This window comes from Rhinoderma darwinii, chromosome 7 (genome assembly GCF_050947455.1).
Source record: "Rhinoderma darwinii isolate aRhiDar2 chromosome 7, aRhiDar2.hap1, whole genome shotgun sequence".
NCBI lineage: Eukaryota > Metazoa > Chordata > Amphibia > Anura > Rhinodermatidae > Rhinoderma > Rhinoderma darwinii.
Genome location: NC_134693.1, coordinates 4,735,109 through 4,762,595, shown reverse-complemented (window position 1 = coordinate 4,762,595; position 27,487 = coordinate 4,735,109). Strand labels below are relative to the sequence as shown.

At 35.6% G+C, this 27,487-nt stretch overlaps 1 protein-coding gene across 7 annotated transcripts in view; it reads left to right on the top strand.

Moving 5' to 3' along the window:
- The window catches only part of ST3GAL3 (ST3 beta-galactoside alpha-2,3-sialyltransferase 3), a 310,879-nt gene that overhangs the window by 264,113 nt on the left and 19,279 nt on the right, over positions 1 to 27,487 (top strand). For all 7 annotated transcript variants that reach the window (XM_075832627.1, XM_075832630.1, XM_075832625.1 and 4 more), the window contains one exon: positions 26,478 to 26,541. In XM_075832627.1, coding sequence (XP_075688742.1) covers positions 26,478 to 26,541 — 64 coding nt within the window. The remainder of the gene's footprint in view (positions 1 to 26,477; positions 26,542 to 27,487) is intronic.

Genomic DNA, 27,487 nt, shown 5'->3' with positions numbered 1-27,487 from the left:
AACAACTTGGTCGCTCTTCACCGCAGCATCTAAGGGGTTAAACAGGGGGGGTTTGAAGAAAACTTCGATCCCATCTGCTACAGCAGGAGCCTGGCAGTCTTTGGACAGCCCGACTCACGCTCCAGCCGACACCCGTGCAGGGCTTATATCACAGCGCTGTGGCATAAGCGCCGTTAATGACTGTCGTGAAAACACATATTGCGGTCATGAAGGGCTATAATCCAGGAGAAACACGTTTTCCCACCAGCAGATAACCGTTTGGGCTTGTGCACATCATGTTTTTGCCCTACATTTAGACTGAACGTAGGGAAAGCTCCCGATGTACACACGAAACGTGTCCATAGCGTTCCATAGTCAGACGAAGGCAAAAAGTGTGTCCTCTTAACCTCTGACAAGCTGGTATATGTCGGCATAGCTTTTTTTGGATGATGGAATGGCGCAGTAGGTTATGCTTTTGTATACCGAGGGATCCCGAAATAAAAAACTTATACGTAGAGCCAAAACATGATGTGCACAAGCACTTATAGATCAGCAGGTAATGGTTAGGCTGTGCTCACATCTGCGTTCCTCTTTTCCGTTTTACTGAACAGAAGAAAAACATTTTTTAAATACCTGAGCCGATGCATGACGGGCACTAACGGTGCCCGACGGACCGGTACCCATTGGGTTCCGTAGGGATTCTGTCAGTGGCTCCACCAAAAGAAATAACACAGCTATTTTTTACTAACTCTAGCGGAGCCTCCGAGGCAGATGTGAACTTAGCCTTATAGATCAGCAGATATTAGTTGTAGATCAGCAGATATTAGTTATAGATCAGCAGATATTAGCTATAGATCAGCAGATATTAGCTATAGATCATCAGATATTAGCTATAGATCATCAGATATTAGTTATAGATCAGCAGATATTAGTTGTAGATCATCAGATATTAGTTATAGATCAGCAGATATTAGCTATAGATCAGCAGATATTAGCTATAGATCATCAGATATTAGCTATAGATCATCAGATATTAGTTATAGATCAGCAGATATTAGTTGTAGATCATCAGATATTAGTTATAGATCAGCAGATATTAGCTATAGATCATCAAATATTAGCTATAGATCAGCAGATATTAGTTATAGATCAGCAGATATTAGCTATAGATCAGCAGATATTAGTTATAGATCAGCAGATATTAGCTATAGATCATCAGATATTAGTTATAGATCATCAGATATTAGCTATAGATCAGCAGATATTAGCTATAGATCAGCAGATATTAGTTATAGATCAGCAGATATTAGCTATAGATCATCAGATATTAGTTATAGATCAGCAGATATTAGCTATAGATCAGCAGATATTAGTTGTAGATCAGCAGATATTAGTTATAGATCAGCAGATATTAGTTATAGATCAGCAGATATTAGTTATAGATCAGCAGAAACCATCTATAGATCAGCAGATATTAGCTATAGATCAGCAGATATTAGCTATAGATCAGCAGATATTAGTTATAGATCAGCAGATATTAGCTATAGATCAGCAGATATTAGCTATAGATCAGCAGATATTAGTTATAGAACAGCAGATATTAGTTGTAGATCAGCAGATATTAGTTATAGAACAGCAGATATTAGTTATAGATCAGCAGATATTAGTTATAGATCAGCAGAAACCATCTATAGATCAGCAGATATTAGCTATAGATCAGCAGATATTAGCTATAGATCAGCAGATATTAGTTATAGATCAGCAGATATTAGCTATAGATCAGCAGATATTAGCTATAGATCAGCAGATATTAGCTATAGATCAGCAGATATTAGCTATAGATCAGCAGATATTAGTTATAGATCAGCAGATATTAGCTATAGATCAGCAGATATTAGTTATAGAACAGCAGATATCAGTTATAGATCAGCAGATATTAGTTGTAGATCAGCAGATATTAGTTATAGATCAGCAGATATTAGCTATAGATCAGCAGATATTAGTTATAGATCAGCAGATATTAGCTATAGATCAGCAGATATTAGCTATAGATCAGCAGATATTAGCTATAGATCAGCAGATATTAGCTATAGATCAGCAGATATTAGTTATAGATCAGCAGATATTAGCTATAGATCAGCAGATATTAGTTATAGAACAGCAGATATTAGTTGTAGATCAGCAGATATTAGTTATAGAACAGCAGATATTAGTTATAGATCAGCAGATATTAGTTATAGATCAGCAGATATTAGCTATAGATCAGCAGATATTAGCTATAGATCAGCAGATATTAGTTATAGATCAGCAGATATTAGTTATAGCTCAGCAGATATTAGTTATAGATCAGCAGATATTAGTTATAGATCATCAGATATTAGTTATAGAACAGCAGATATTAGCTATAGATCAGCAGATATTAGCTATAGATCAGCAGATATTAGTTATAGATCAGCAGATATTAGTTATAGAACAGCAGATATTAGTTATAGATCAGCAGATATTAGCTATAGATCAGCAGATATTAGTTATAGATCAGCAGATATTAGTTATAGATCAGCAGATACCAGTTATAGATCAGCAGATATTAGTTATAGATCAGCAGATATTAGCTATAGATCAGCAGATATTAGTTATAGATCAGCAGATATTAGTTATAGAACAGCAGATATTAGCTATAGATCAGCAGATATTAGTTATAGAACAGCAGATATTAGTTATAGATCAGCAGATACCAGCTATAGATCAGCAGATATTAGTTATAGATCAGCAGATATTAGCTATAGATCAGCAGATATTAGTTATAGATCAGCAGATATTAGTTATAGATCAGCAGATATTAGTTATAGATCAGCAGATATTAGTTATAGATCAGCAGATATTAGCTATAGATCAGCAGATATTAGTTATAGATCAGCAGATATTAGTTATAGATCAGCAGATATTAGTTATAGATCAGCAGATATTAGCTATAGATCAGCAGATATTAGTTATAGATCAGCAGATATTAGTTGTAGATCAGCAGATATTAGTTATAGAACAGCAGATATTAGTTGTAGATCAGCAGATATTAGTTATAGATCAGCAGATATTAGCTATAGATCAGCAGATATTAGTTATAGCTCAGCAGATATTAGTTATAGATCATCAGATATTAGTTATAGATCAGCAGATATTAGTTATAGATCAGCAGATATTAGTTATAGATCAGCAGATATCAGTTATAGATCAGCAGATATTAGTTATAGATCAGCAGATATTAGTTATAGATCAGCAGATATTAGCTATAGATCAGCAGATATTAGTTATAGATCATCAGATATTAGTTATAGATCAGCAGATATTAGTTATAGAACAGCAGATATTAGTTGTAGATCAGCAGATATTAGTTATAGATCAGCAGATATTAGCTATAGATCAGCAGATATTAGTTATAGAACAGCAGATATTAGTTATAGATCAGCAGATATTAGTTATAGATCAGCAGAAACCATCTATAGATCAGCAGATATTAGCTATAGATCAGCAGATATTAGCTATAGATCAGCAGATATTAGTTATAGATCAGCAGATACCAGCTATAGATCAGCAGATACCAGCTATAGATCAGCAGATATTAGTTATAGAACAGCAGATATTAGTTGTAGATCAGCAGATATTAGCTATAGATCAGCAGATATTAGCTATAGATCAGCAGATATTAGTTATAGATCAGCAGATATTAGTTATAGATCAGCAGATATTAGCTATAGATCAGCAGATATTAGTTATAGATCAGCAGATATTAGTTATAGAACAGCAGATATTAGCTATAGAACAGCAGATATTAGTTATAGATCAGCAGATATTAGTTGTAGATCAGCAGATATTAGTTATAGAACAGCAGATATTAGCTATAGATCAGCAGATATTAGCTATAGATCAGCAGATATTAGCTATAGATCAGCAGATATTAGCTATAGATCAGCAGATATTAGTTATAGATCAGCAGATATTAGTTATAGATCAGCAGATATTAGCTATAGATCAGCAGATATTAGCTATAGATCATCAGATATTAGCTATAGATCATCAGATATTAGTTATAGATCAGCAGATATTAGTTGTAGATCATCAGATATTAGTTATAGATCAGCAGATATTAGCTATAGATCAGCAGATATCAGTTATAGATCAGCAGATATTAGTTATAGATCAGCAGATATTAGCTATAGATCATCAAATATTAGCTATAGATCAGCAGATATTAGTTATAGATCAGCAGATATTAGCTATAGATCAGCAGATATTAGTTATAGATCAGCAGATATTAGCTATAGATCATCAGATATTAGTTATAGATCATCAGATATTAGCTATAGATCAGCAGATATTAGCTATAGATCAGCAGATATTAGTTATAGATCAGCAGATATTAGCTATAGATCATCAGATATTAGTTATAGATCAGCAGATATTAGCTATAGATCAGCAGATATTAGTTGTAGATCAGCAGATATTAGTTATAGATCAGCAGATATTAGTTATAGATCAGCAGATATTAGTTATAGATCAGCAGAAACCATCTATAGATCAGCAGATATTAGCTATAGATCAGCAGATATTAGCTATAGATCAGCAGATATTAGTTATAGATCAGCAGATATTAGCTATAGATCAGCAGATATTAGCTATAGATCAGCAGATATTAGTTATAGAACAGCAGATATTAGTTGTAGATCAGCAGATATTAGTTATAGAACAGCAGATATTAGTTATAGATCAGCAGATATTAGTTATAGATCAGCAGAAACCATCTATAGATCAGCAGATATTAGCTATAGATCAGCAGATATTAGCTATAGATCAGCAGATATTAGTTATAGATCAGCAGATATTAGCTATAGATCAGCAGATATTAGCTATAGATCAGCAGATATTAGCTATAGATCAGCAGATATTAGCTATAGATCAGCAGATATTAGTTATAGATCAGCAGATATTAGCTATAGATCAGCAGATATTAGTTATAGAACAGCAGATATTAGTTGTAGATCAGCAGATATTAGTTATAGAACAGCAGATATTAGTTATAGATCAGCAGATATTAGTTATAGATCAGCAGATATTAGCTATAGATCAGCAGATATTAGCTATAGATCAGCAGATATTAGTTATAGATCAGCAGATATTAGTTATAGCTCAGCAGATATTAGTTATAGATCAGCAGATATTAGTTATAGATCATCAGATATTAGTTATAGAACAGCAGATATTAGCTATAGATCAGCAGATATTAGCTATAGATCAGCAGATATTAGTTATAGATCAGCAGATATTAGTTATAGAACAGCAGATATTAGTTATAGATCAGCAGATATTAGCTATAGATCAGCAGATATTAGTTATAGATCAGCAGATACCAGTTATAGATCAGCAGATATTAGTTATAGATCAGCAGATATTAGCTATAGATCAGCAGATATTAGTTATAGAACAGCAGATATTAGTTATAGATCAGCAGATACCAGCTATAGATCAGCAGATATTAGTTATAGATCAGCAGATATTAGCTATAGATCAGCAGATATTAGTTATAGATCAGCAGATATTAGTTATAGATCAGCAGATATTAGTTATAGATCAGCAGATATTAGTTATAGATCAGCAGATATTAGCTATAGATCAGCAGATATTAGTTATAGATCAGCAGATATTAGTTATAGATCAGCAGATATTAGTTATAGATCAGCAGATATTAGTTATAGATCAGCAGATATTAGCTATAGATCAGCAGATATTAGTTATAGATCAGCAGATATTAGTTGTAGATCAGCAGATATTAGTTATAGATCAGCAGATATTAGTTATAGATCAGCAGATATTAGTTATAGATCAGCAGATATTAGTTATAGATCAGCAGATATTAGTTATAGATCAGCAGATATTAGTTATAGATCAGCAGATATTAGCTATAGATCAGCAGATATTAGTTATAGATCAGCAGATATTAGTTATAGATCAGCAGATATTAGTTATAGATCAGCAGATATTAGTTATAGATCAGCAGATATTAGCTATAGATCAGCAGATATTAGTTATAGATCAGCAGATATTAGTTGTAGATCAGCAGATATTAGTTATAGAACAGCAGATATTAGTTGTAGATCAGCAGATATTAGTTATAGAACAGCAGATATTAGTTATAGATCAGCAGATATTAGTTATAGATCAGCAGAAACCATCTATAGATCAGCAGATATTAGCTATAGATCAGCAGATATTAGCTATAGATCAGCAGATATTAGTTATAGATCAGCAGATACCAGCTATAGATCAGCAGATACCAGCTATAGATCAGCAGATATTAGTTATAGAACAGCAGATATTAGTTGTAGATCAGCAGATATTAGTTATAGAACAGCAGATATTAGTTATAGATCAGCAGATATTAGTTATAGATCAGCAGATATTAGCTATAGATCAGCAGATATTAGCTATAGATCAGCAGATATTAGTTATAGATCAGCAGATATTAGTTATAGCTCAGCAGATATTAGCTATAGATCAGCAGATATTAGTTATAGATCAGCAGATATTAGTTGTAGATCAGCAGATATTAGTTATAGAACAGCAGATATTAGTTGTAGATCAGCAGATATTAGTTATAGAACAGCAGATATTAGTTATAGATCAGCAGATATTAGTTATAGATCAGCAGAAACCATCTATAGATCAGCAGATATTAGCTATAGATCAGCAGATATTAGCTATAGATCAGCAGATATTAGCTATAGATCAGCAGATATTAGTTATAGATCAGCAGATATTAGCTATAGATCAGCAGATATTAGTTATAGAACAGCAGATATTAGTTGTAGATCAGCAGATATTAGTTATAGAACAGCAGATATTAGTTATAGATCAGCAGATATTAGTTATAGATCAGCAGATATTAGCTATAGATCAGCAGATATTAGCTATAGATCAGCAGATATTAGTTATAGATCAGCAGATATTAGTTATAGCTCAGCAGATATTAGTTATAGATCAGCAGATATTAGTTATAGATCATCAGATATTAGTTATAGAACAGCAGATATTAGCTATAGATCAGCAGATATTAGTTATAGATCAGCAGATACCAGTTATAGATCAGCAGATATTAGTTATAGATCAGCAGATATTAGCTATAGATCAGCAGATATTAGTTATAGAACAGCAGATATTAGTTATAGATCAGCAGATACCAGCTATAGATCAGCAGATATTAGTTATAGAACAGCAGATATTAGTTATAGATCAGCAGATATTAGTTATAGATCAGCAGATATTAGTTATAGATCAGCAGATATTAGCTATAGATCAGCAGATATTAGTTATAGATCAGCAGATATTAGTTATAGATCAGCAGATATTAGCTATAGATCAGATATTAGTTATAGATCAGCAGATATTAGTTATAGATCAGCAGATATTAGCTATAGATCATCAGATATTAGTTATAGATCAGCAGATATTAGCTATAGATCAGCAGATATTAGTTATAGATCAGCAGATATTAGTTATAGATCAGCAGATATTAGCTATAGATCATCAGATATTAGTTATAGATCAGCAGATATTAGTTATAGATCAGCAGATATTAGTTATAGATCATCAGATATTAGCTATAGATCATCAGATATTAGTTATAGATCAGCAGATGTTAGTTATAGATCAGCAGATATTAGTTATAGATCATCAGATATTAGCTATAGATCAGCAGATATTAGTTATAGATCAGTAGATATTAGCTATAGATCAGCAGATATTAGTTGTAGATCAGCAGATATTAGCTATAGATCAGCAGATATTAGTTGTAGATCAGCAGATATTAGTTATAGATCAGCAGATATTAGTTATAGATCAGCAGATATTAGCTATAGATCAGCAGATATCAGCTATAGATCAGCAGATATCAGTTATAGCTCAGCAGATATTAGTTATAGATCAGCAGATATTAGTTATAGCTCAGCAGATATTAGTTATAGATCAGCAGATATTAGTTATAGATCAGCAGATATTAGTTGTAGATCAGCAGATATTAGTTATAGATCACCAGATATTAGTTATAGATCATCAGATATTAGTTATAGAACAGCAGATATTAGCTATAGATCAGCAGATATTAGTTATAGATCAGCAGATACCAGTTATAGATCAGCAGATATTAGTTATAGATCAGCAGATATTAGCTATAGATCAGCAGATATTAGTTATAGAACAGCAGATATTAGTTATAGATCAGCAGATATTAGTTATAGATCAGCAGATATTAGTTATAGATCAGCAGATATTAGCTATAGATCAGCAGATATTAGTTATAGATCAGCAGATATTAGTTATAGATCAGCAGATATTAGCTATAGATCAGATATTAGTTATAGATCAGCAGATATTAGTTATAGATCAGCAGATATTAGCTATAGATCATCAGATATTAGTTATAGATCAGCAGATATTAGCTATAGATCAGCAGATATTAGTTATAGATCAGCAGATATTAGTTATAGATCAGCAGATATTAGCTATAGATCATCAGATATTAGTTATAGATCAGCAGATATTAGTTATAGATCAGCAGATATTAGTTATAGATCATCAGATATTAGCTATAGATCATCAGATATTAGTTATAGATCAGCAGATGTTAGTTATAGATCAGCAGATATTAGTTATAGATCATCAGATATTAGCTATAGATCAGCAGATATTAGTTATAGATCAGTAGATATTAGCTATAGATCAGCAGATATTAGTTGTAGATCAGCAGATATTAGCTATAGATCAGCAGATATTAGTTATAGATCAGCAGATATTAGTTATAGATCAGCAGATATTAGCTATAGATCATCAGATATTAGTTATAGATCAGCAGATATCAGTTATAGATCAGCAGATATCAGCTATAGATCAGCAGATATCAGCTATAGATCAGCAGATATCAGTTATAGCTCAGCAGATATTAGTTATAGATCAGCAGATATTAGTTATAGCTCAGCAGATATTAGTTATAGATCAGCAGATATTAGTTATAGATCAGCAGATATTAGTTGTAGATCAGCAGATATTAGTTATAGATCAGCAGATATTAGTTATAGATCAGCAGATATTAGTTATAGATCAGCAGATATTAGCTATAGATCAGCAGATATCAGTTATAGATCAGCAGATACCAGCTATAGATCAGCAGATATTAGTTATAGATCAGCAGATATTAGTTATAGATCAGCAGATATTAGCTATAGATCAGCAGATATTAGTTATAGATCAGCAGATATTAGCTATAGATCAGCAGATATTAGTTATAGATCAGCAGATATTAGTTATAGATCAGCAGATATTAGTTATAGATCAGCAGATATTAGCTATAGATCAGCAGATATTAGTTATAGAACAGCAGATATTAGTTATAGATCAGCAGATATTAGTTATAGATCAGCAGATATTAGCTATAGATCAGCAGATATTAGCTATAGATCAGCAGATATCAGTTATAGATCAGCAGATATCAGTTATAGATCAGCAGATATTAGCTATAGATCAGCAGATATTAGCTATAGATCAGCAGATATTAGTTATAGATCAGCAGATATTAGCTATAGATCAGCAGATATTAGTTATAGATCAGCAGATATTAGCTATAGATCAGCAGATATTAGCTATAGATCAGCAGATATTAGTTATAGATCAGCAGATATTAGCTATAGATCAGCAGATATTAGCTATAGATCAGCAGATATTAGTTATAGATCAGCAGATACCAGCTATAGATCAGCAGATATTAGTTATAGAACAGCAGATATTAGTTATAGATCAGCAGATATTAGTTATAGATCAGCAGATATTAGCTATAGATCAGCAGATATTAGCTATAGATCAGCAGATATTAGCTATAGATCAGCAGATATTAGTTATAGAACAGCAGATATTAGTTATAGATCAGCAGATATTAGTTATAGATCAGCAGATATTAGTTATAGATCAGCAGATACCAGCTATAGATCAGCAGATTTTAATTATAGATCAGAAAATATTAGCTATAGATCAGCAGATACCAGCTATAGATCAGCAGATATTAGTTATAGATCAGCAGATATTAGTTATAGATTAGGAGATATTAGCTATAGATCAGCAGATATTAGTTATAGATCAGCAGATATTAGCTATAGATCATCAGATATTAGTTATAGATCAGCAGATATTAGCTATAGATCAGCAGATGTTAGTTATAGATCAGCAGATATTAGTTATAGATCATCAGATATTAGCTATAGATCAGCAGATATTAGTTATAGATCAGTAGATATTAGCTATAGATCAGCAGATATTAGTTGTAGATCAGCAGATATTAGCTATAGATCAGCAGATATTAGTTATAGATCAGCAGATATTAGTTATAGATCAGCAGATATTAGCTATAGATCATCAGATATTAGTTATAGATCAGCAGATATCAGTTATAGATCAGCAGATATCAGCTATAGATCAGCAGATATCAGCTATAGATCAGCAGATATCAGTTATAGCTCAGCAGATATTAGTTATAGATCAGCAGATATTAGTTATAGCTCAGCAGATATTAGTTATAGATCAGCAGATATTAGTTATAGATCAGCAGATATTAGTTGTAGATCAGCAGATATTAGTTATAGATCAGCAGATATTAGTTATAGATCAGCAGATATTAGTTATAGATCAGCAGATATTAGCTATAGATCAGCAGATATCAGTTATAGATCAGCAGATACCAGCTATAGATCAGCAGATATTAGTTATAGATCAGCAGATATTAGTTATAGATCAGCAGATATTAGCTATAGATCAGCAGATATTAGTTATAGATCAGCAGATATTAGCTATAGATCAGCAGATATTAGTTATAGATCAGCAGATATTAGTTATAGATCAGCAGATATTAGCTATAGATCAGCAGATATTAGTTATAGAACAGCAGATATTAGTTATAGATCAGCAGATATTAGTTATAGATCAGCAGATATTAGCTATAGATCAGCAGATATTAGTTATAGATCAGCAGATACCAGTTATAGATCAGCAGATATTAGATATAGATCAGCAGATATTAGTTATAGATCAGCAGATATTAGTTATAGCTCAGCAGATATTAGTTATAGATCAGCAGATATTAGCTATAGATCAGCAGATATCAGTTATAGATCAGCAGATATCAGTTATAGATCAGCAGATATTAGCTATAGATCAGCAGATATTAGCTATAGATCAGCAGATATTAGTTATAGATCAGCAGATATTAGCTATAGATCAGCAGATATTAGTTATAGATCAGCAGATATTAGCTATAGATCAGCAGATATTAGCTATAGATCAGCAGATATTAGTTATAGATCAGCAGATATTAGCTATAGATCAGCAGATATTAGCTATAGATCAGCAGATATTAGTTATAGATCAGCAGATACCAGCTATAGATCAGCAGATATTAGTTATAGAACAGCAGATATTAGTTATAGATCAGCAGATATTAGTTATAGATCAGCAGATATTAGCTATAGATCAGCAGATATTAGCTATAGATCAGCAGATATTAGTTATAGAACAGCAGATATTAGTTATAGATCAGCAGATATTAGTTATAGATCAGCAGATATTAGTTATAGATCAGCAGATACCAGCTATAGATCAGCAGATTTTAATTATAGATCAGAAAATATTAGCTATAGATCAGCAGATATTAGTTATAGATCAGCAGATATTAGTTATAGATTAGGAGATATTAGCTATAGATCAGCAGATATTAGTTATAGATCAGCAGATATTAGCTATAGATCATCAGATATTAGTTATAGATCAGCAGATATTAGCTATAGATCAGCAGATACCAGCTATAGATCAGCAGATATCAGTTATAGATCAGCAGATATCAGCTATAGCTCAGCAGATATCAGCTATAGATCAGCAGATATCAGCTATAGATCAGCAGATATTAGTTATAGATCAGCAGATATTAGTTATAGCTCAGCAGATATTAGTTATAGCTCAGCAGATATTAGTTATAGCTCAGCAGATATTAGTTATAGATCAGCAGATATTAGTTATAGATCAGCAGATATCAGTTATAGATCAGCAGATACCAGCTATAGATCAGCAGATATTAGTTATAGATCAGCAGATATTAGTTATAGATCAGCAGATATTAGTTATAGATCAGCAGATATTAGCTATAGATCAGCAGATATTAGTTATAGATCAGCAGATATTAGCTATAGATCAGCAGATATTAGTTATAGATCAGCAGATATTAGCTATAGATCAGCAGATATTAGTTATAGATCAGCAGATATTAGCTATAGATCAGCAGATATTAGTTATAGATCAGCAGATACCAGCTATAGATCAGCAGATATTAGTTATAGCTCAGCAGATATTAGTTATAGATCAGCAGATATTAGCTATAGATCAGCAGATATCAGTTATAGATCAGCAGATATCAGTTATAGATCAGCAGATATTAGCTATAGATCAGCAGATATCAGCTATAGATCAGCAGATATTAGTTATAGATCAGCAGATATTAGTTATAGATCAGCAGATACCAGCTATAGATCAGCAGATACCAGCTATAGATCAGCAGATATTAGTTGTAGATCAGCAGATATTAGCTATAGATCAGCAGATATTAGTTGTAGATCAGCAGATATTAGCTATAGATCAGCAGATATTAGTTATAGATCAGCAGATATTAGCTATAGATCAGCAGATATTAGCTATAGATCAGCAGATATTAGTTGTAGATCAGCAGATATTAGCTATAGATCAGCAGATATTAGCTATAGATCAGCAGATATTAGTTATAGATCAGCAGATACCAGCTATAGATCAGCAGATATTAGTTATAGAACAGCAGATATTAGTTATAGATCAGCAGATATTAGTTATAGATCAGCAGATATTAGCTATAGATCAGCAGATATTAGCTATAGATCAGCAGATATTAGCTATAGATCAGCAGATATTAGTTATAGATCAGCAGATATTAGTTATAGATCAGCCGATATTAGTTATAGATCAGCAGATATTAGTTATAGAACAGCAGATATTAGTTATAGATCAGCAGATATTAGTTATAGATCAGCAGATTTTAATTATAGATCAGAAAATATTAGCTATAGATCAGCAGATACCAGCTATAGATCAGCAGATATTAGTTATAGATCAGCAGATATTAGTTATAGATCAGCAGAAACCATCTATAGATCAGCAGATATTAGTTGTAGATCAGCAGATATTAGTTATAGATCAGCAGATATTAGTTATAGATCAGCAGAAACCATCTATAGATCAGCAGATATTAGTTATAGATCAGCAGATATTAGCTATAGTTCAGCAGATATTAGTTATAGATCAGCAGATATTAGTTATAGATCAGCAGATATTAGTTATAGATCAGCAGATATTAGCTGTAGATCATCAGATATTAGTTATAGATCAGCAGATATTAGTTATAGATCAGCAGATATTAGCTATAGATCAGCAGATATTAGTTATAGATCAGCAGATATCAGTTATAGATCAGCAGATACCAGCTATAGATCAGCAGATATTAGTTATAGATCAGCAGATATTAGCTATAGATCAGCAGATATTAGTTATAGATCAGCAGATATTAGTTATAGATCATCAGATATTAGTTATAGATCAGCAGATACCAGCTATAGATCAGCAGATATTAGCTATAGATCAGCAGATATTACTTATAGATCAGCAGATATTAGCTATAGATCAGCAGATATTAGTTATAGATCATCAGATATTAGTTATAGATCAGCAGATATTAGTTATAGATCAGCAGATATTAGCTATAGATCAGTAGATACCAGCTATAGATCAGAAGATATTATTTGTAGATCAGCAGATATTAGTTATAGATCAGCAGATATTAGCTATAGATCAGAAGATATTAGTTATAGATAAGCAGATATTAGTTATAGATCAGCAGATATTAGTTATAGCTCAGCAGATATTAGCTATAGATCAGCAGATATTAGTTATAGATCAGCAGATATTAGTTATAGATCAGCAGATATTAGTTATAGAACAGCAGATATTAGTTATAGATCAGCAGATATTAGTTATAGATCAGCAGATATTAGCTATAGATCAGCAGATATTAGTTATAGATCAGCAGATATTAGTTATAGATCAGCAGATATTAGTTATAGATCAGCAGATATTAGCTATTGATAAGCAGATATTAGTTATAGATCAGCAGATATTAGTTATAGATCAGCAGATATTAGTTATAGATCAGCAGATATTAGCTATAGATCAGCAGATATTAGTTATAGAACAGCAGATATTAGTTATAGATCAGCAGATATTAGTTATAGATTAGGAGATATTAGCTATAGATCAGCAGATATTAGTTATAGATTAGGAGATATTAGCTATAGATCAGCAGATATTAGTTATAGATCAGCAGATATTAGCTATAGATCAGCAGATATTAGTTATAGATCAGCAGATACCAGCTATAGATCAGCAGATATTAGTTGTAGATCAGCAGATATTAGCTATAGATCAGCAGATATTAGTTATAGATCAGCAGATATTAGTTATAGATCAGCAGATATTAGTTATAGATCAGCAGATATTAGCTATAGATCAGCAGATATTAGTTATAGATCAGCAGATATTAGTTGTAGATCAGAAGATACCAGCTATAGATCAGCAGATATTAGTTATAGATCAGCAGATACCAGTTATAGATCAGCAGATATTAGTTATAGATCAGCAGATATTAGTTATAGATCAGCAGATATTAGTTATAGATCATCAGATATTAGTTATAGATCAGCAGATATTAGTTATAGATCATCAGATATTAGTTATAGATCAGCAGATATTAGTTATAGATCATCAGATATTAGTTATAGATCAGCAGATATTAGTTATAGATCATCAGATATTAGTTATAGATCAGCAGATATTAGTTATAGATCATCAGATATTAGTTATAGATCAGCAGATATTAGCTATAGATCAGCAGATATTAGCTATAGATCAGCAGATATTAGTTATAGATCATCAGATATTAGTTATAGATCAGCAGATATTAGTTATAGATCAGCAGATACCAGCTATAGATCAGCAGATATTAGTTATAGATCAGCAGATATTAGTTATAGATCAGCAGATATTAGCTATAGATCAGCAGATATTAGCTATAGATCAGCAGATATTAGTTATAGATCAGCAGATATTAGTTATAGATCAGCAGATACCAGCTATAGATCAGCAGATATTAGATATAGATCAGCAGATATTAGCTATAGATCAGCAGATATTAGTTATAGATCAGCAGATATTAGTTATAGATCAGCAGATATTAGTTATAGATCAGCAGATATTAGTTATAGATCAGCAGATACCAGTTATAGATCAGCAGATATTAGCTATAGATCAGCAGATATTAGTTACAGATCATCAGATATTAGTTATAGATCAGCAGATATTAGTTATAGATCAGCAGATATTAGTTATAGATCAGCAGATATTAGCTATAGATCAGCAGATATTAGTTATAGATCAGCAGATATTAGCTATAGATCAGCAGATACCAGTTATAGATCAGCAGATATTAGCTATAGATCAGCAGATATTAGTTATAGATCATCAGATATTAGTTATAGATCAGCAGATATTAGTTATAGATCAGCAGATATTAGTTATAGATCAGCAGATATTAGCTATAGATCAGCAGATATTAGCTATAGATCAGCAGATATTAGTTATAGAACAGCAGATATTAGTTATAGATCAGCAGATATTAGTTATAGATCAGCAGATATTAGTTATAGATCAGCAGATATTAGCTATAGATCAGCAGATATTAGTTATAGATCAGCAGATATTAGTTATAGATCAGCAGATATTAGCTATAGATCAGCAGATATTAGTTATAGATCAGCAGATATTAGTTATAGATCAGCAGATATTAGTTATAGATCAGCAGATACCAGTTATAGATCAGCAGATATTAGTTATAGATCAGCAGATATTAGCTATAGATCAGCAGATATTAGTTATAGATCAGCAGATATTAGTTATAGATCAGCAGATATTAGCTATAGATCAGCAGATATTAGTTATAGATCAGCAGATATTAGTTATAGATCAGCAGATATTAGTTATAGATCAGCAGATACCAGTTATAGATCAGCAGATATTAGTTATAGATCAGCAGATATTAGTTATAGATCAGCAGATATTAGTTATAGATCAGCAGATATTAGTTATAGATCAGCAGATATTAGCTATAGATCAGCAGATATTAGTTATAGATCAGCAGATATTAGTTATAGATCAGCAGATATTAGTTATAGATCAGCAGATATTAGTTATAGAACAGCAGATATTAGTTATAGATCAGCAGATATCAGTTATAGATCAGCAGATATCAGTTATAGATCATCAGATATTAGCTATAGATCAGCAGATATTAGTTATAGATCAGCAGATATTAGTTATAGATCAGCAGATATTAGTTATAGATCAGCAGATATTAGCTATAGATCAGCAGATATTAGTTATAGATCAGCAGATATTAGTTATAGATCAGCAGATATTAGCTATAGATCAGCAGATATTAGTTATAGATCAGCAGATATTAGTTATAGATCAGCAGATATTAGTTATAGATCAGCAGATACCAGTTATAGATCAGCAGATATTAGTTATAGATCAGCAGATATTAGTTATAGATCAGCAGATATTAGTTATAGATCAGCAGATACCAGCTATAGATCAGCAGATATTAGTTATAGATCAGCAGATATTAGTTATAGATCAGCAGATATTAGCTATAGATCAGCAGATATTAGTTATAGATCAGCAGATATCAGTTATAGATCATCAGATATTAGCTATAGATCAGCAGATATTAGTTATAGATCAGCAGATATTAGTTATAGATCAGCAGATATTAGTTATAGCTCAGCAGATATTAGCTATAGATCAGCAGATATTATTTATAGATCAGCAGATATTAGTTATAGATCAGCAGATATTAGTTGTAGATCAGCAGATATTAGTTATAGATCAGCAGATATTAGTTATAGATCAGCAGATATTAGTTGTAGATCAGCAGATATTAGTTATAGATCAGCAGATATTAGTTATAGATCAGCAGATATTAGCTATAGATCAGCAGATACCAGTTATAGATCAGCAGATATTAGCTATAGATCAGCAGATATTAGTTATAGATCATCAGATATTAGTTATAGATCAGCAGATATTAGTTATAGATCAGCAGATATTAGCTATAGATCAGCAGATACCAGTTATAGATCAGCAGATATTAGTTATAGATCAGCAGATATTAGCTATAGATCAGCAGATATTAGTTATAGAACAGCAGATATTAGTTATAGATCAGCAGATATTAGTTATAGAACAGCAGATATTAGCTATAGATCAGCAGATATTAGTTATAGATCAGAAGATATTAGCTATAGATCAGCAGATATTAGTTATAGAACAGCAGATATTAGTTATAGATCAGCAGATATTAGTTATAGATCAGCAGATATCAGTTATAGATCATCAGATATTAGCTATAGATCAGCAGATATTAGTTATAGATCAGCAGATATTAGTTATAGATCAGCAGATATTAGCTATAGATCAGCAGATATTAGTTATAGATCAGCAGATATTAGCTATAGATCAGCAGATACCAGTTATAGATCAGCAGATATTAGCTATAGATCAGCAGATATTAGTTATAGATCATCAGATATTAGTTATAGATCAGCAGATATTAGTTATAGAACAGCAGATATTAGTTATAGATCAGCAGATATTAGTTATAGATCAGCAGATATTAGTTATAGATCAGCAGATACCAGTTATAGATCAGCAGATATTAGTTATAGATCAGCAGATATTAGTTATAGATCAGCAGATACCAGTTATAGATCAGCAGATATTAGTTATAGATCAGCAGATACCAGTTATTGATCAGCAGATATTAGTTATAGATCAGCAGATATTAGTTATAGATCAGCAGATACCAGCTATAGATCAGCAGATATTAGTTATAGATCAGCAGATATTAGCTATAGATCAGCAGATATTAGTTATAGATCAGCAGATATTAGTTATAGATCAGCAGATATTAGCTATAGATCAGATATTAGTTATAGATCAGCAGATATTAGTTATAGATCAGCAGATATTAGCTATAGATCAGCAGATATTAGTTATAGATCAGCAGATATTAGCTATAGATCAGCAGATACCAGTTATAGATCAGCAGATATTAGCTATAGATCAGCAGATATTAGTTATAGATCATCAGATATTAGTTATAGATCAGCAGATATTAGTTATAGAACAGCAGATATTAGTTATAGATCAGCAGATATTAGTTATAGATCAGCAGATATTAGTTATAGATCAGCAGATATTAGTTATAGATCAGCAGATACCAGTTATAGATCAGCAGATATTAGTTATAGATCAGCAGATATTAGTTATAGATCAGCAGATACCAGTTATAGATCAGCAGATATTAGTTATAGATCAGCAGATATTAGTTATAGATCAGCAGATATTAGTTATAGATCAGCAGATATTAGTTATAGATCAGCAGATATTAGCTATAGATCAGCAGATATTAGTTATAGATCAGCAGATATTAGTTATAGATCAGCAGATACCGGTAAGCACAGAGTGAGGACAGGAGTCTGACAGCTCCGCTCTGAAACGTCACCCTGCTATTAGGTGCTCAGGTTTTGTCTCTATCCCCTGCCTGAGGGTGGCCGGGTGAAAGATGGGTATTTCCCTGTAAGAATTCCACTTAAGATTGTGTTATTTTTCGGCAAACAAAACAAAATAGGAGAAATTATTTAATGATGTGGATGAAATGGTTCAGGGAGCAGTGAGATGATTCATCAGAGCAGCAGGCAGGCTTCCAGTGCAGCTTCATCATAGGACTGGGCAGTCATTGCACGCCATCTTTCGCAGGGTCCGAAGTATATACTCCAGTCTTCTCACATCTGGCTCTGGCTACATTACCTGTTACAAGCAAATACTTTCCTGCTATATATTGTCTTCAATGTCAGCCGCTTTTTTATCATGATCACTGACTGTAGTTTAGCTGCATTGTCTATTGGAGTCTGTGGTAGTCTGAAATCTACCTACTGGCTCAATTTAATGTTTATTGTAAAAAATGTGTGTTGTTGTTTTAAATTTTTTTTTTTTAATTCAACATTTTTTTAAACTTTTTTATTTTTAAACTTTAATGTACTGTCATATATCTATATACTGAGAGTACACAGGCAGTTGTTAGGACAGTCCTATTATGCCCTAACAGGAAATATGGTCAGACAGCCCTGGGGTCCTTCAATGAACCCTGGGCTGTCTGCCCATATATGGTATGTCCCTCGATCGTGTCACAGGAATTCCCTGTGACGTGATCCAAAGGGCATCCCCCTTCTCATTTACCCCTTGAATTCTGCGGTCAGCATGTGGTGATGCGGGTGGCGCTGCAGACAGAGAACATGGGGGTGTTTCGCAGTATGCCCGCCATGTTCTCTGTTAGGGATGCACGATGCATCGAAACTTCGATACTGTTTCGATACCAAGCACCCTCAAACGGTTCGATACCGTTATTTTATGTATTTCAATACTAAGCTGTGCCGCCGCACAGCTCAGCATTGTAACACATGAATGTATGAGAGCGGGGCTGCGGCTGTGTGATACAGTCATTTCCCCGCTCCTGAGTCCTGACAAGTGCGTGCGCGGTCAGCATGATGTGATGCGACCAGCGCTGCACTAATGAGCGGCGGCACTAAAGACAGAACAAGGCGGGTGCACTACAAAACACCCACATGTTCTGTCTACAGTGCCACCGCTCATGAGTGCAGCGCCGGCTGCATCACATCATGCTGACCGCGTGCGCATTTGTCAGGACTCAGGAGCGGGGCAATGGCTATATTAAACAGCCGCAGCCCCGCTCTAAGGGCATGACCACACGTGGCGGATTTCCTCCGCAACTGTCCGCATCAATGCCGCACAGAATCTGCGTTGCAGATTCTGCTGCGGATCTGCACAAAATGTGCAGTACATTGATGCGGACTAGCTGCTGCGGACTGCGGGAAAAGTGCTTCCCTTCTCCCTATCAGTGCAGGATAGAGAGAAGGGACAGCACTTTCCCTAGTGAAAGTAAACGATTTTCATACTTACCGGCCGTTGTCTTGGTGACGCGTCCCTCTTTCGGCATCCAGCCCGACCTCCCTGGATGACGCGCCAGTCCATGTGACCGCTGCAGCCTGTGCTTGGCCTGTGATTGGCTGCAGCCGTCACTTAGACTGAAACGTCATCCTGGGAGGCCGGACTGGAGACAGACGCAGGGAGTTCTCGGTAAGTATGAACTTATATATTTTTTTACAGATACATGTATATTGAGATCGGTAGTCACTGTCCCGGGTGCAGAAACAGTTACTGCCGATCGCTTAACTCTTTCAGCACCCTGGACAGTGACTATTTACAGACGTCTCCTAGCAACGCTCCCGTCATTACGGGAGCCCCATTGACTTCCTCAGTCTGGCTGTAGACCTAGAAATACATAGGTCCAGCCAGAATGAAGAAATGTCATGGTAGTAAAACCAATACGCTCCGCAGCACACATAAGATCTGCGGACTTCATTGCAGAATTTTGACTCTCCATTGAAGTCAATGGAGAAATTCCGCCATGAGTCCGCCACTGCTCCGCAACAGACAGAGCATGCTGCGGACACCAAATTCCGCTCCGCAGCCTATGCTCCGCAGCGGAATTTTACGCCTCGTCTAAACGAACACTGCTAAATTAAAGTGTAAGTCAATGGACAAACGGCTCCGCTGCGGATTAACGCTGCGGAGTGTCCGCAGCGGAATTTAAGTGAAATTCCGCCACGTGTGAACCCAGCCAAACGGCGGAGATCAGAGAAACCTCTCATCTCTGACACTATTCCCCTGATGCTGCGGTCAAAGCTCGCCGCCACCGCAGCATTTAAGGGGAAAATGAGAAGGGGCATATTTCCAGTTAGGGCATACTTAGGTCTGTCCTAACAACTGCCTGTGTACTATCCGTATATAGATATAGGCCAGTACATTACTATCAGTATATAGATACAGTGAAGGAAATAAGTATTTGATCCCTTGCTGATTTTGTAAGTTTGCCCACTGTCAAAGTCATGAACAGTCTAGAATTTTTAGGCTAGGTTAATTTTACCAGTGAGAGATAGATTATATAAAAAAAAAAAAAAAACAGAAAATCACATTGTCCAAATTAAATATATTTATTTGCATTGTGCACAGAGAAATAAGTATTTGATCCCTTTGGCAAACAAGACTTAATACTTGGTGGCAAAACCCTTGTTGGCAAGCACAGCAGTCAGAAGTTTTTTGTAGTTGATGATGAGGTTTGCACACATGTTAGATGGAATTTTGGCCCACTCCTCTTTGCAGATCATCTGTAAATCATTAAGATTTCGAGGCTGTCGCTTGGCAACTCGGATCTTCAGCTCCCTCCATAAGTTTTCGATGGGATTAAGGTCTGGAGACTGGTTAGGCCACTCCATGACCTTAATGTGCTTCTTTTCGTGCCACTCCTTTGTTGCCTTGGCTGTATGTTTCGGGTCATTGTCGTGCTGGAAGACCCAGCCACGAGCCATTTTTAATGTCCTGGTGGAGGGAAGGAGATTGTCACTCAGGATTTGACGGTACATGGCTCCATCCATTCTCCCATTGATGCGGTGAAGTAGTCCTGTGCCCTTAGCAGAGAAACACCCCCAAAACATAATGTTTCCACCTCCATGCTTGACAGTGGGGACGGTGTTCTTTGGGTCATAGGCAGCATTTCTCTTCCTCCAAACACGGTGAGTTGAGTTAATGCCAAAGAGCTCAATTTTAGTCTCATTTGACCACAGCACCTTCTCCCAATCGCTCTCAGAATCATCCAGATGTTCATTTGCAAACTTCAGATGGGCCTGTACATGTGCCTTCTTGAGCAGGGGGACCTTGCGGGCACTGCAGGATTTTAATCCATTACGGCGTAATGTGTTACCAATGGTTTTCTTGGTGACTGTGGTCCCAGCTGCCTTGAGATCATTAACAAGTTCCCCCCGTGTAGTTTTCGGCTGAGCTCTCACCTTCCTCAGGATCAAGGATACCCCACGAGGTGAGATTTTGCATGGAGCCCCAGATCGATGTCGATTGACAGTCATTTTGTATGTCTTCCATTTTCTTACTATTGCACCAACAGTTGTCTCCTTCTCACCCAGCGTCTTACTTATGGTTTTGTAGCCCATTCCAGCCTTGTGCAGGTCTATGATCTTGTCCCTGACATCCTTAGAAAGCTCTTTGGTCTTGCCCATGTTGTAGAGGTTAGAGTCAGACTGATCATTGAGTCTGTGGACAGGAGTCTCTTATACAGGTGACCATGTAAGAGCTGTCTTTAATGCAGGCACCAAGTTGATTTGGAGCGTGTAACTGGTCTGGAGGAGGCTGAACTCTTAATGGTTGGTAGGGGGTCACATACTTATTTCTCTGTGCACAATGCAAATAAATATATATCATTTTGACAATGTGATTTTTTTTTATATTTTATATAATCTCTCTCTGACTGGTAAAATTAACCTAGCCTAAAAATTCTAGACTGTTCATGTCTTTGACAGTGGGCAAATTTACAAAATCAGCAAGGGATCAAATACTTATTTCCTTCATTGTATATATCAGTACATTACTATCAGTATATAGATATATGCCAGTACATTAAAGTTTAAAAATAAAAAAGTAATAACATAAAGTGATGTTAAATTTAAAAAAAAACACACACATATTCAGTATTGGCGCGGCCGTAATAACCTTCACAACAAATTATTTGCGTCATGATGTGTACGCAGTAAAAAAATAAAATAAAAACTTTTCACTTATTAATGTGAGGCGCGAGGTGCGATGAATTTAACCTCCATGTGCCTCACATTAATAATAATTAACCCCATCATGTACCTTACACGTTACCCCAATGCTGTCCATTATGACTTAGAAACATGATGGGGTTAATTACTATTAATGTGAGGCACATTCAAAATTCATCACACCTCGCGCCTCACATCAGAAAATGTAAGAACTTTTTTTTTTATTATTGTTGGCAAAGTATCGTTTTGGTATCGAAAATCGCAATACTACACGAAGTATCGTTATCGAAGTCCAAATTCTGGTATCGTGATGACCCTATTCTCCGTCTTCAGTGTCGTCACTCATTAGTGCAGCGCCGGCTGCATCACCTCATGCTGACCGCGCGCGCGCACTTGTTGTCAGTAGTGGGGAAATGGCTGTATTACACAGCTTAGTATCGAAATACATGAATTAACGGTATTGAACCGGTTCAGGGTACACGGCATCGAAATAGTATCAATATTTCAATGCATCGTGCAACCCAAATTTGTGCAAAATTCCGTAAAAGGCACACATGTAATCTATGCACAAAATTTGTGCTATTTTCACCTATTTCTCTTAATGAAAGTCCGTCTTTTTGGAGACCACGTCCCCTTTAGGCTATGTTCACACAGAGTTTTTTAACGAGTTTTTTGGCACGGAAATCTCATCAAAAATGGCCCAAAAATGCCTCCCATCAATGGGAGGCGGAGGCGTCTTTTTCCCGCGAGCGGTAAAACCGTCTCGCGGGAGAAAGAAGGGACATGCCCTATCTTCGGGCGTTTACGCCTCTGACCTCCCATTGACTTCAATGGGAGGCAGAGAAAGTGTATTTCGCGGCGTTTTATGCCCACGGCAATCAATGGCCACGGGCGAAAAACGCAGCAAAAATCGTCGTGCAGGCAGAGGAGAATCTGCCTGCAAAAAACTCAGTGTGAACCCAGCCTTACTAATCATTTTTCAAATTTGGCAAGCAACGACCAAAGTCACAAATGTCACCACGTTGGTTGCAGATCATCATTAGCGACTTTTTTGCTGCAGTTTATACTTAACGTGCATAATTTATATGGGCCACCGTATGCTGGATCCAGGATCTACTCTCCATTCAGTTGTTTTGCATTCAGCCTGGCACGCCCGCGGGGTCAGCGCAGGAATGTTCATTAACTTCATCACGACCAGAAAGACAATATTAATGTGATTTATGTGGCTGCGTCTCCAGCACTTTGTAGCTTTGTGTCACCGCCGCTCCTCGCTCTGAGACTTCCCAGAAGCCACATCCCTCAGTTTACACTCCTAATGGAATGTGGCAATGAGGGGACATGGACATCGTTACACCCTGATCCACTAATTTCACTAAGAACATTGGGGGGAAGGATTTATTAATATATTTGAACCGGTTATTATGAAGCTCCTGGGCAACTTTTCTAATCAAAGTATTGTTTTAAAGTTTAGGTACAGCTATGAAAGGGATTTTTTTTTGTTTTTTAATAAAAAGGTCAATCCGTGTGATTGGTGCAACTTTCTAATTAGATTTTATTCAAAATTATTTTTACTTTTTGAGATACAGCTGCTCTGTATTCTCTATACAGAGCAGCAGTATCGTTCGATAAGACCTGAATCCGTCATTCCCGCGAACCTGACGGGTTCAGTTAGGGTATGTTCACACACACTATTTACGAATGTAATTCGGGCGTTTTAGCCCCGAATTACATCCGAAAATGCGCCTCAATAGCGTCGGCAAACATCTGCCCATTCATTAGAATGGGTCTTACGATGTTCTGTTCAGACGGTCATTTTTTTTACGCCCCGCTGTCAAAAGGCGTGGCGTAAAAAAGACGCCCGCGTCAAAGAAGTGTCATGTCACTTCTTCAGATGTAAATGGAGTCGTTTTCCATGGACTCCATGGAAAACCAGCTCCAGTTACGTCCGTATTGGACACGGCGTTCAAGCGCCTGCACATGCCGTTACGGCTGAAATGACGAGGCTGTTTTCTCCTGAAAACAGCCCCGTAATTTCGGCCGTAACGGACGCTGTAGTGTGAACATACCCTAACAGCGGATCAGGATCCACCTGTAATCTATCACATCTAAGTTTTCACTGAACCCGTCAGTTCCGCAGGACTAACGGGAAAAGGATTTAGGGAACGATACAGCTGCTCTGTATAGAGAATACAGAGAAGCTGTATCTCAAATAATTTTTAATAAAAACGAATTATAAAGTTGCACCAATCACACTGATTGACCTTTTTATGAAAAAAAATAAAAAAAAATCCCTTTCAAAGGTTTACAGACTTTAAGGCCTCATTCACACGACCGTAATAATTTTTACTGTCCGCAAATACCGATCCAACTGTTAAGAATACAAATTTGTAGCCATCAGCAATTGCGGAACCGCCCATAGACTTCTACTAGCGAGTCCGTGCCGCAATTGCAGACAGGAACAAGACATGTTCTCATTTTGCGGGACAGGGTCCGCAATTTCATCCGCAATTATGGATTCCATAATTACGGATGAAAATTATGGTCGTGTTCATGGGGCCTAAGCCTGTGTCATATGCTTCATTTGTCTTTGCTCCAACACATCTAAAACAAAAAATAAAGCAATTTTGCAAATACTCTTGGTTCAAAATCTCCTGGTCTTGTGTAGACAGTTCATTTGCAAACACTACAAACCCTGTGTGGTCTGATCTTGCAGTCATGTTTTAATCTCTTCCATCTTTTTTCTGGTCTACTGTCTTTAGGTAGGAGATGGAGGGACTGGAGTAACACATGACTGCACCATCAGACTACACAGTGTTTGTTTGTAGTCTGTTACCACGGTGACACATAGGTCTGCATAGGAGCAGATGGTTTGCAAAGTTCTTTCTTATTTCAGATGCATTGGAGTAACAAAACAATTGGTTGCAAAGGATGATATAATGTTTGAATAACTGCAGTAGGTCCTCAAATTTGAACATTTTACGGTATTGTTAGGACCCGCTGATTATACAAGTCCTATTAACGTACATATTTGTGAATAGAAGATATATATATATACAGCGGACCACAAACTGTGTATTAGTCATGGGAGCTGGCTGAGATTGTATAGTAAGCAGATATTTATCCTCCAGCTCCCTATTAAATATTGGGGTTCACCCTCTGCCGATACTTGCAGTCAGCCCCTTCCTTGACATCGCCTCTGTCATGCTCCTGCTGGTAAAGGGCGTTCCTCATTTCAATGAAATGTGAGTTTCCCATAAATATACGACATGGAATTAAGGCTGTGATTTCTGTAAAGTGTTTGTAATCTCCATGAGATTATACGGGTCGAGCTGCATGTGTCAGGTCTACATTGAGGGCTCAGAATTCAAGAGGTGACAGGCTCGGCTGCCCCGAGGAGCTGACAATCTATGCAGGTGTAGAAAGATCCTGCTGACATTGTATCTCCGCTGATTTGACCGTAAGCCTCTTCTTTGCTTGTTACTTTTGTTTTATCTCTTAACATCACATTACATTCTTTCTATTGTACAGATAACCTAATCAAAGCAATCTTGTCCGCTACGAAAGAATACCGCCTGACGCCAGCTCTTGACAGGTACAGTGTGATCATCGTTGTGTATATGAGTGTGTGAGTGTGTGTATATATATATATATTTATGTCTTAGTTACACAGGGTCACACCTACGACCAGGGCCAGCTTTAGGGTTGTGCAACCTGTGCGGTGGTACAGGGCGCATTACTGGTCACTACTGAAGGGGGCCCCACTGACCTTAATGCCCTGAGCAGCTACAGCTTGCACCCCCAATCCAAATCTTGGTGTCCAAACCTCTGTAAAGGCTGCTACACTTATTAAATGGGCAATCATGTTTGAGGACTGTATGATTATTTGGTAAATCACAAGGGTGGTCATCCTTAGAAGATATTGCACAGGGCACCAACCAACATCAGGCCGGCCCTGCACATGACACCAGCATAGAGAGGGGAATACTGAGAATTTATTCACCAATGTAAGTAGACAATTCTCTGATTTCATCCCAAATATGATTTTTAGTTAGTCCTCTCCCCTTCTCCAATCATAATTTCTGTGTTTTTGTAGATCTGGAGAGTTTCCTGGCCATGAACCCAAAATGTCAATGTTTTGTTCACCGAGCCACTTAGTTGTCACTTTTGCCTCGTGACATGGTCCATCATGCTGGAAAAAGCTTGGTTCATCACAAAATTGCCCCTGGATGGTTGGGAGAAGTTGCTCTTGGAGGATGGTTAGATCTCATTCTTGGAAGTGTTCTTAGGCAAAATTGTGAGCGAGCCCACACATGAATGGTCTCAGGATGATTTACTGTTGGCATGCAGAGGACTCATGGCAGCGCGCCCTTTTCTTCTCCGGACAATCATTATTCCAGATGTCCCAAACAGTCTGAAGGAGGCCTCATCAGAGAGAATCACTTTACCCCAGTCCTCTGCAGTCCAATCCCTGTACTTCCTGCACAATATCGGTAGTTTTTCTTGGAGAGAAGTGGCTTCTTTGCTGCCCTTCTTGACAC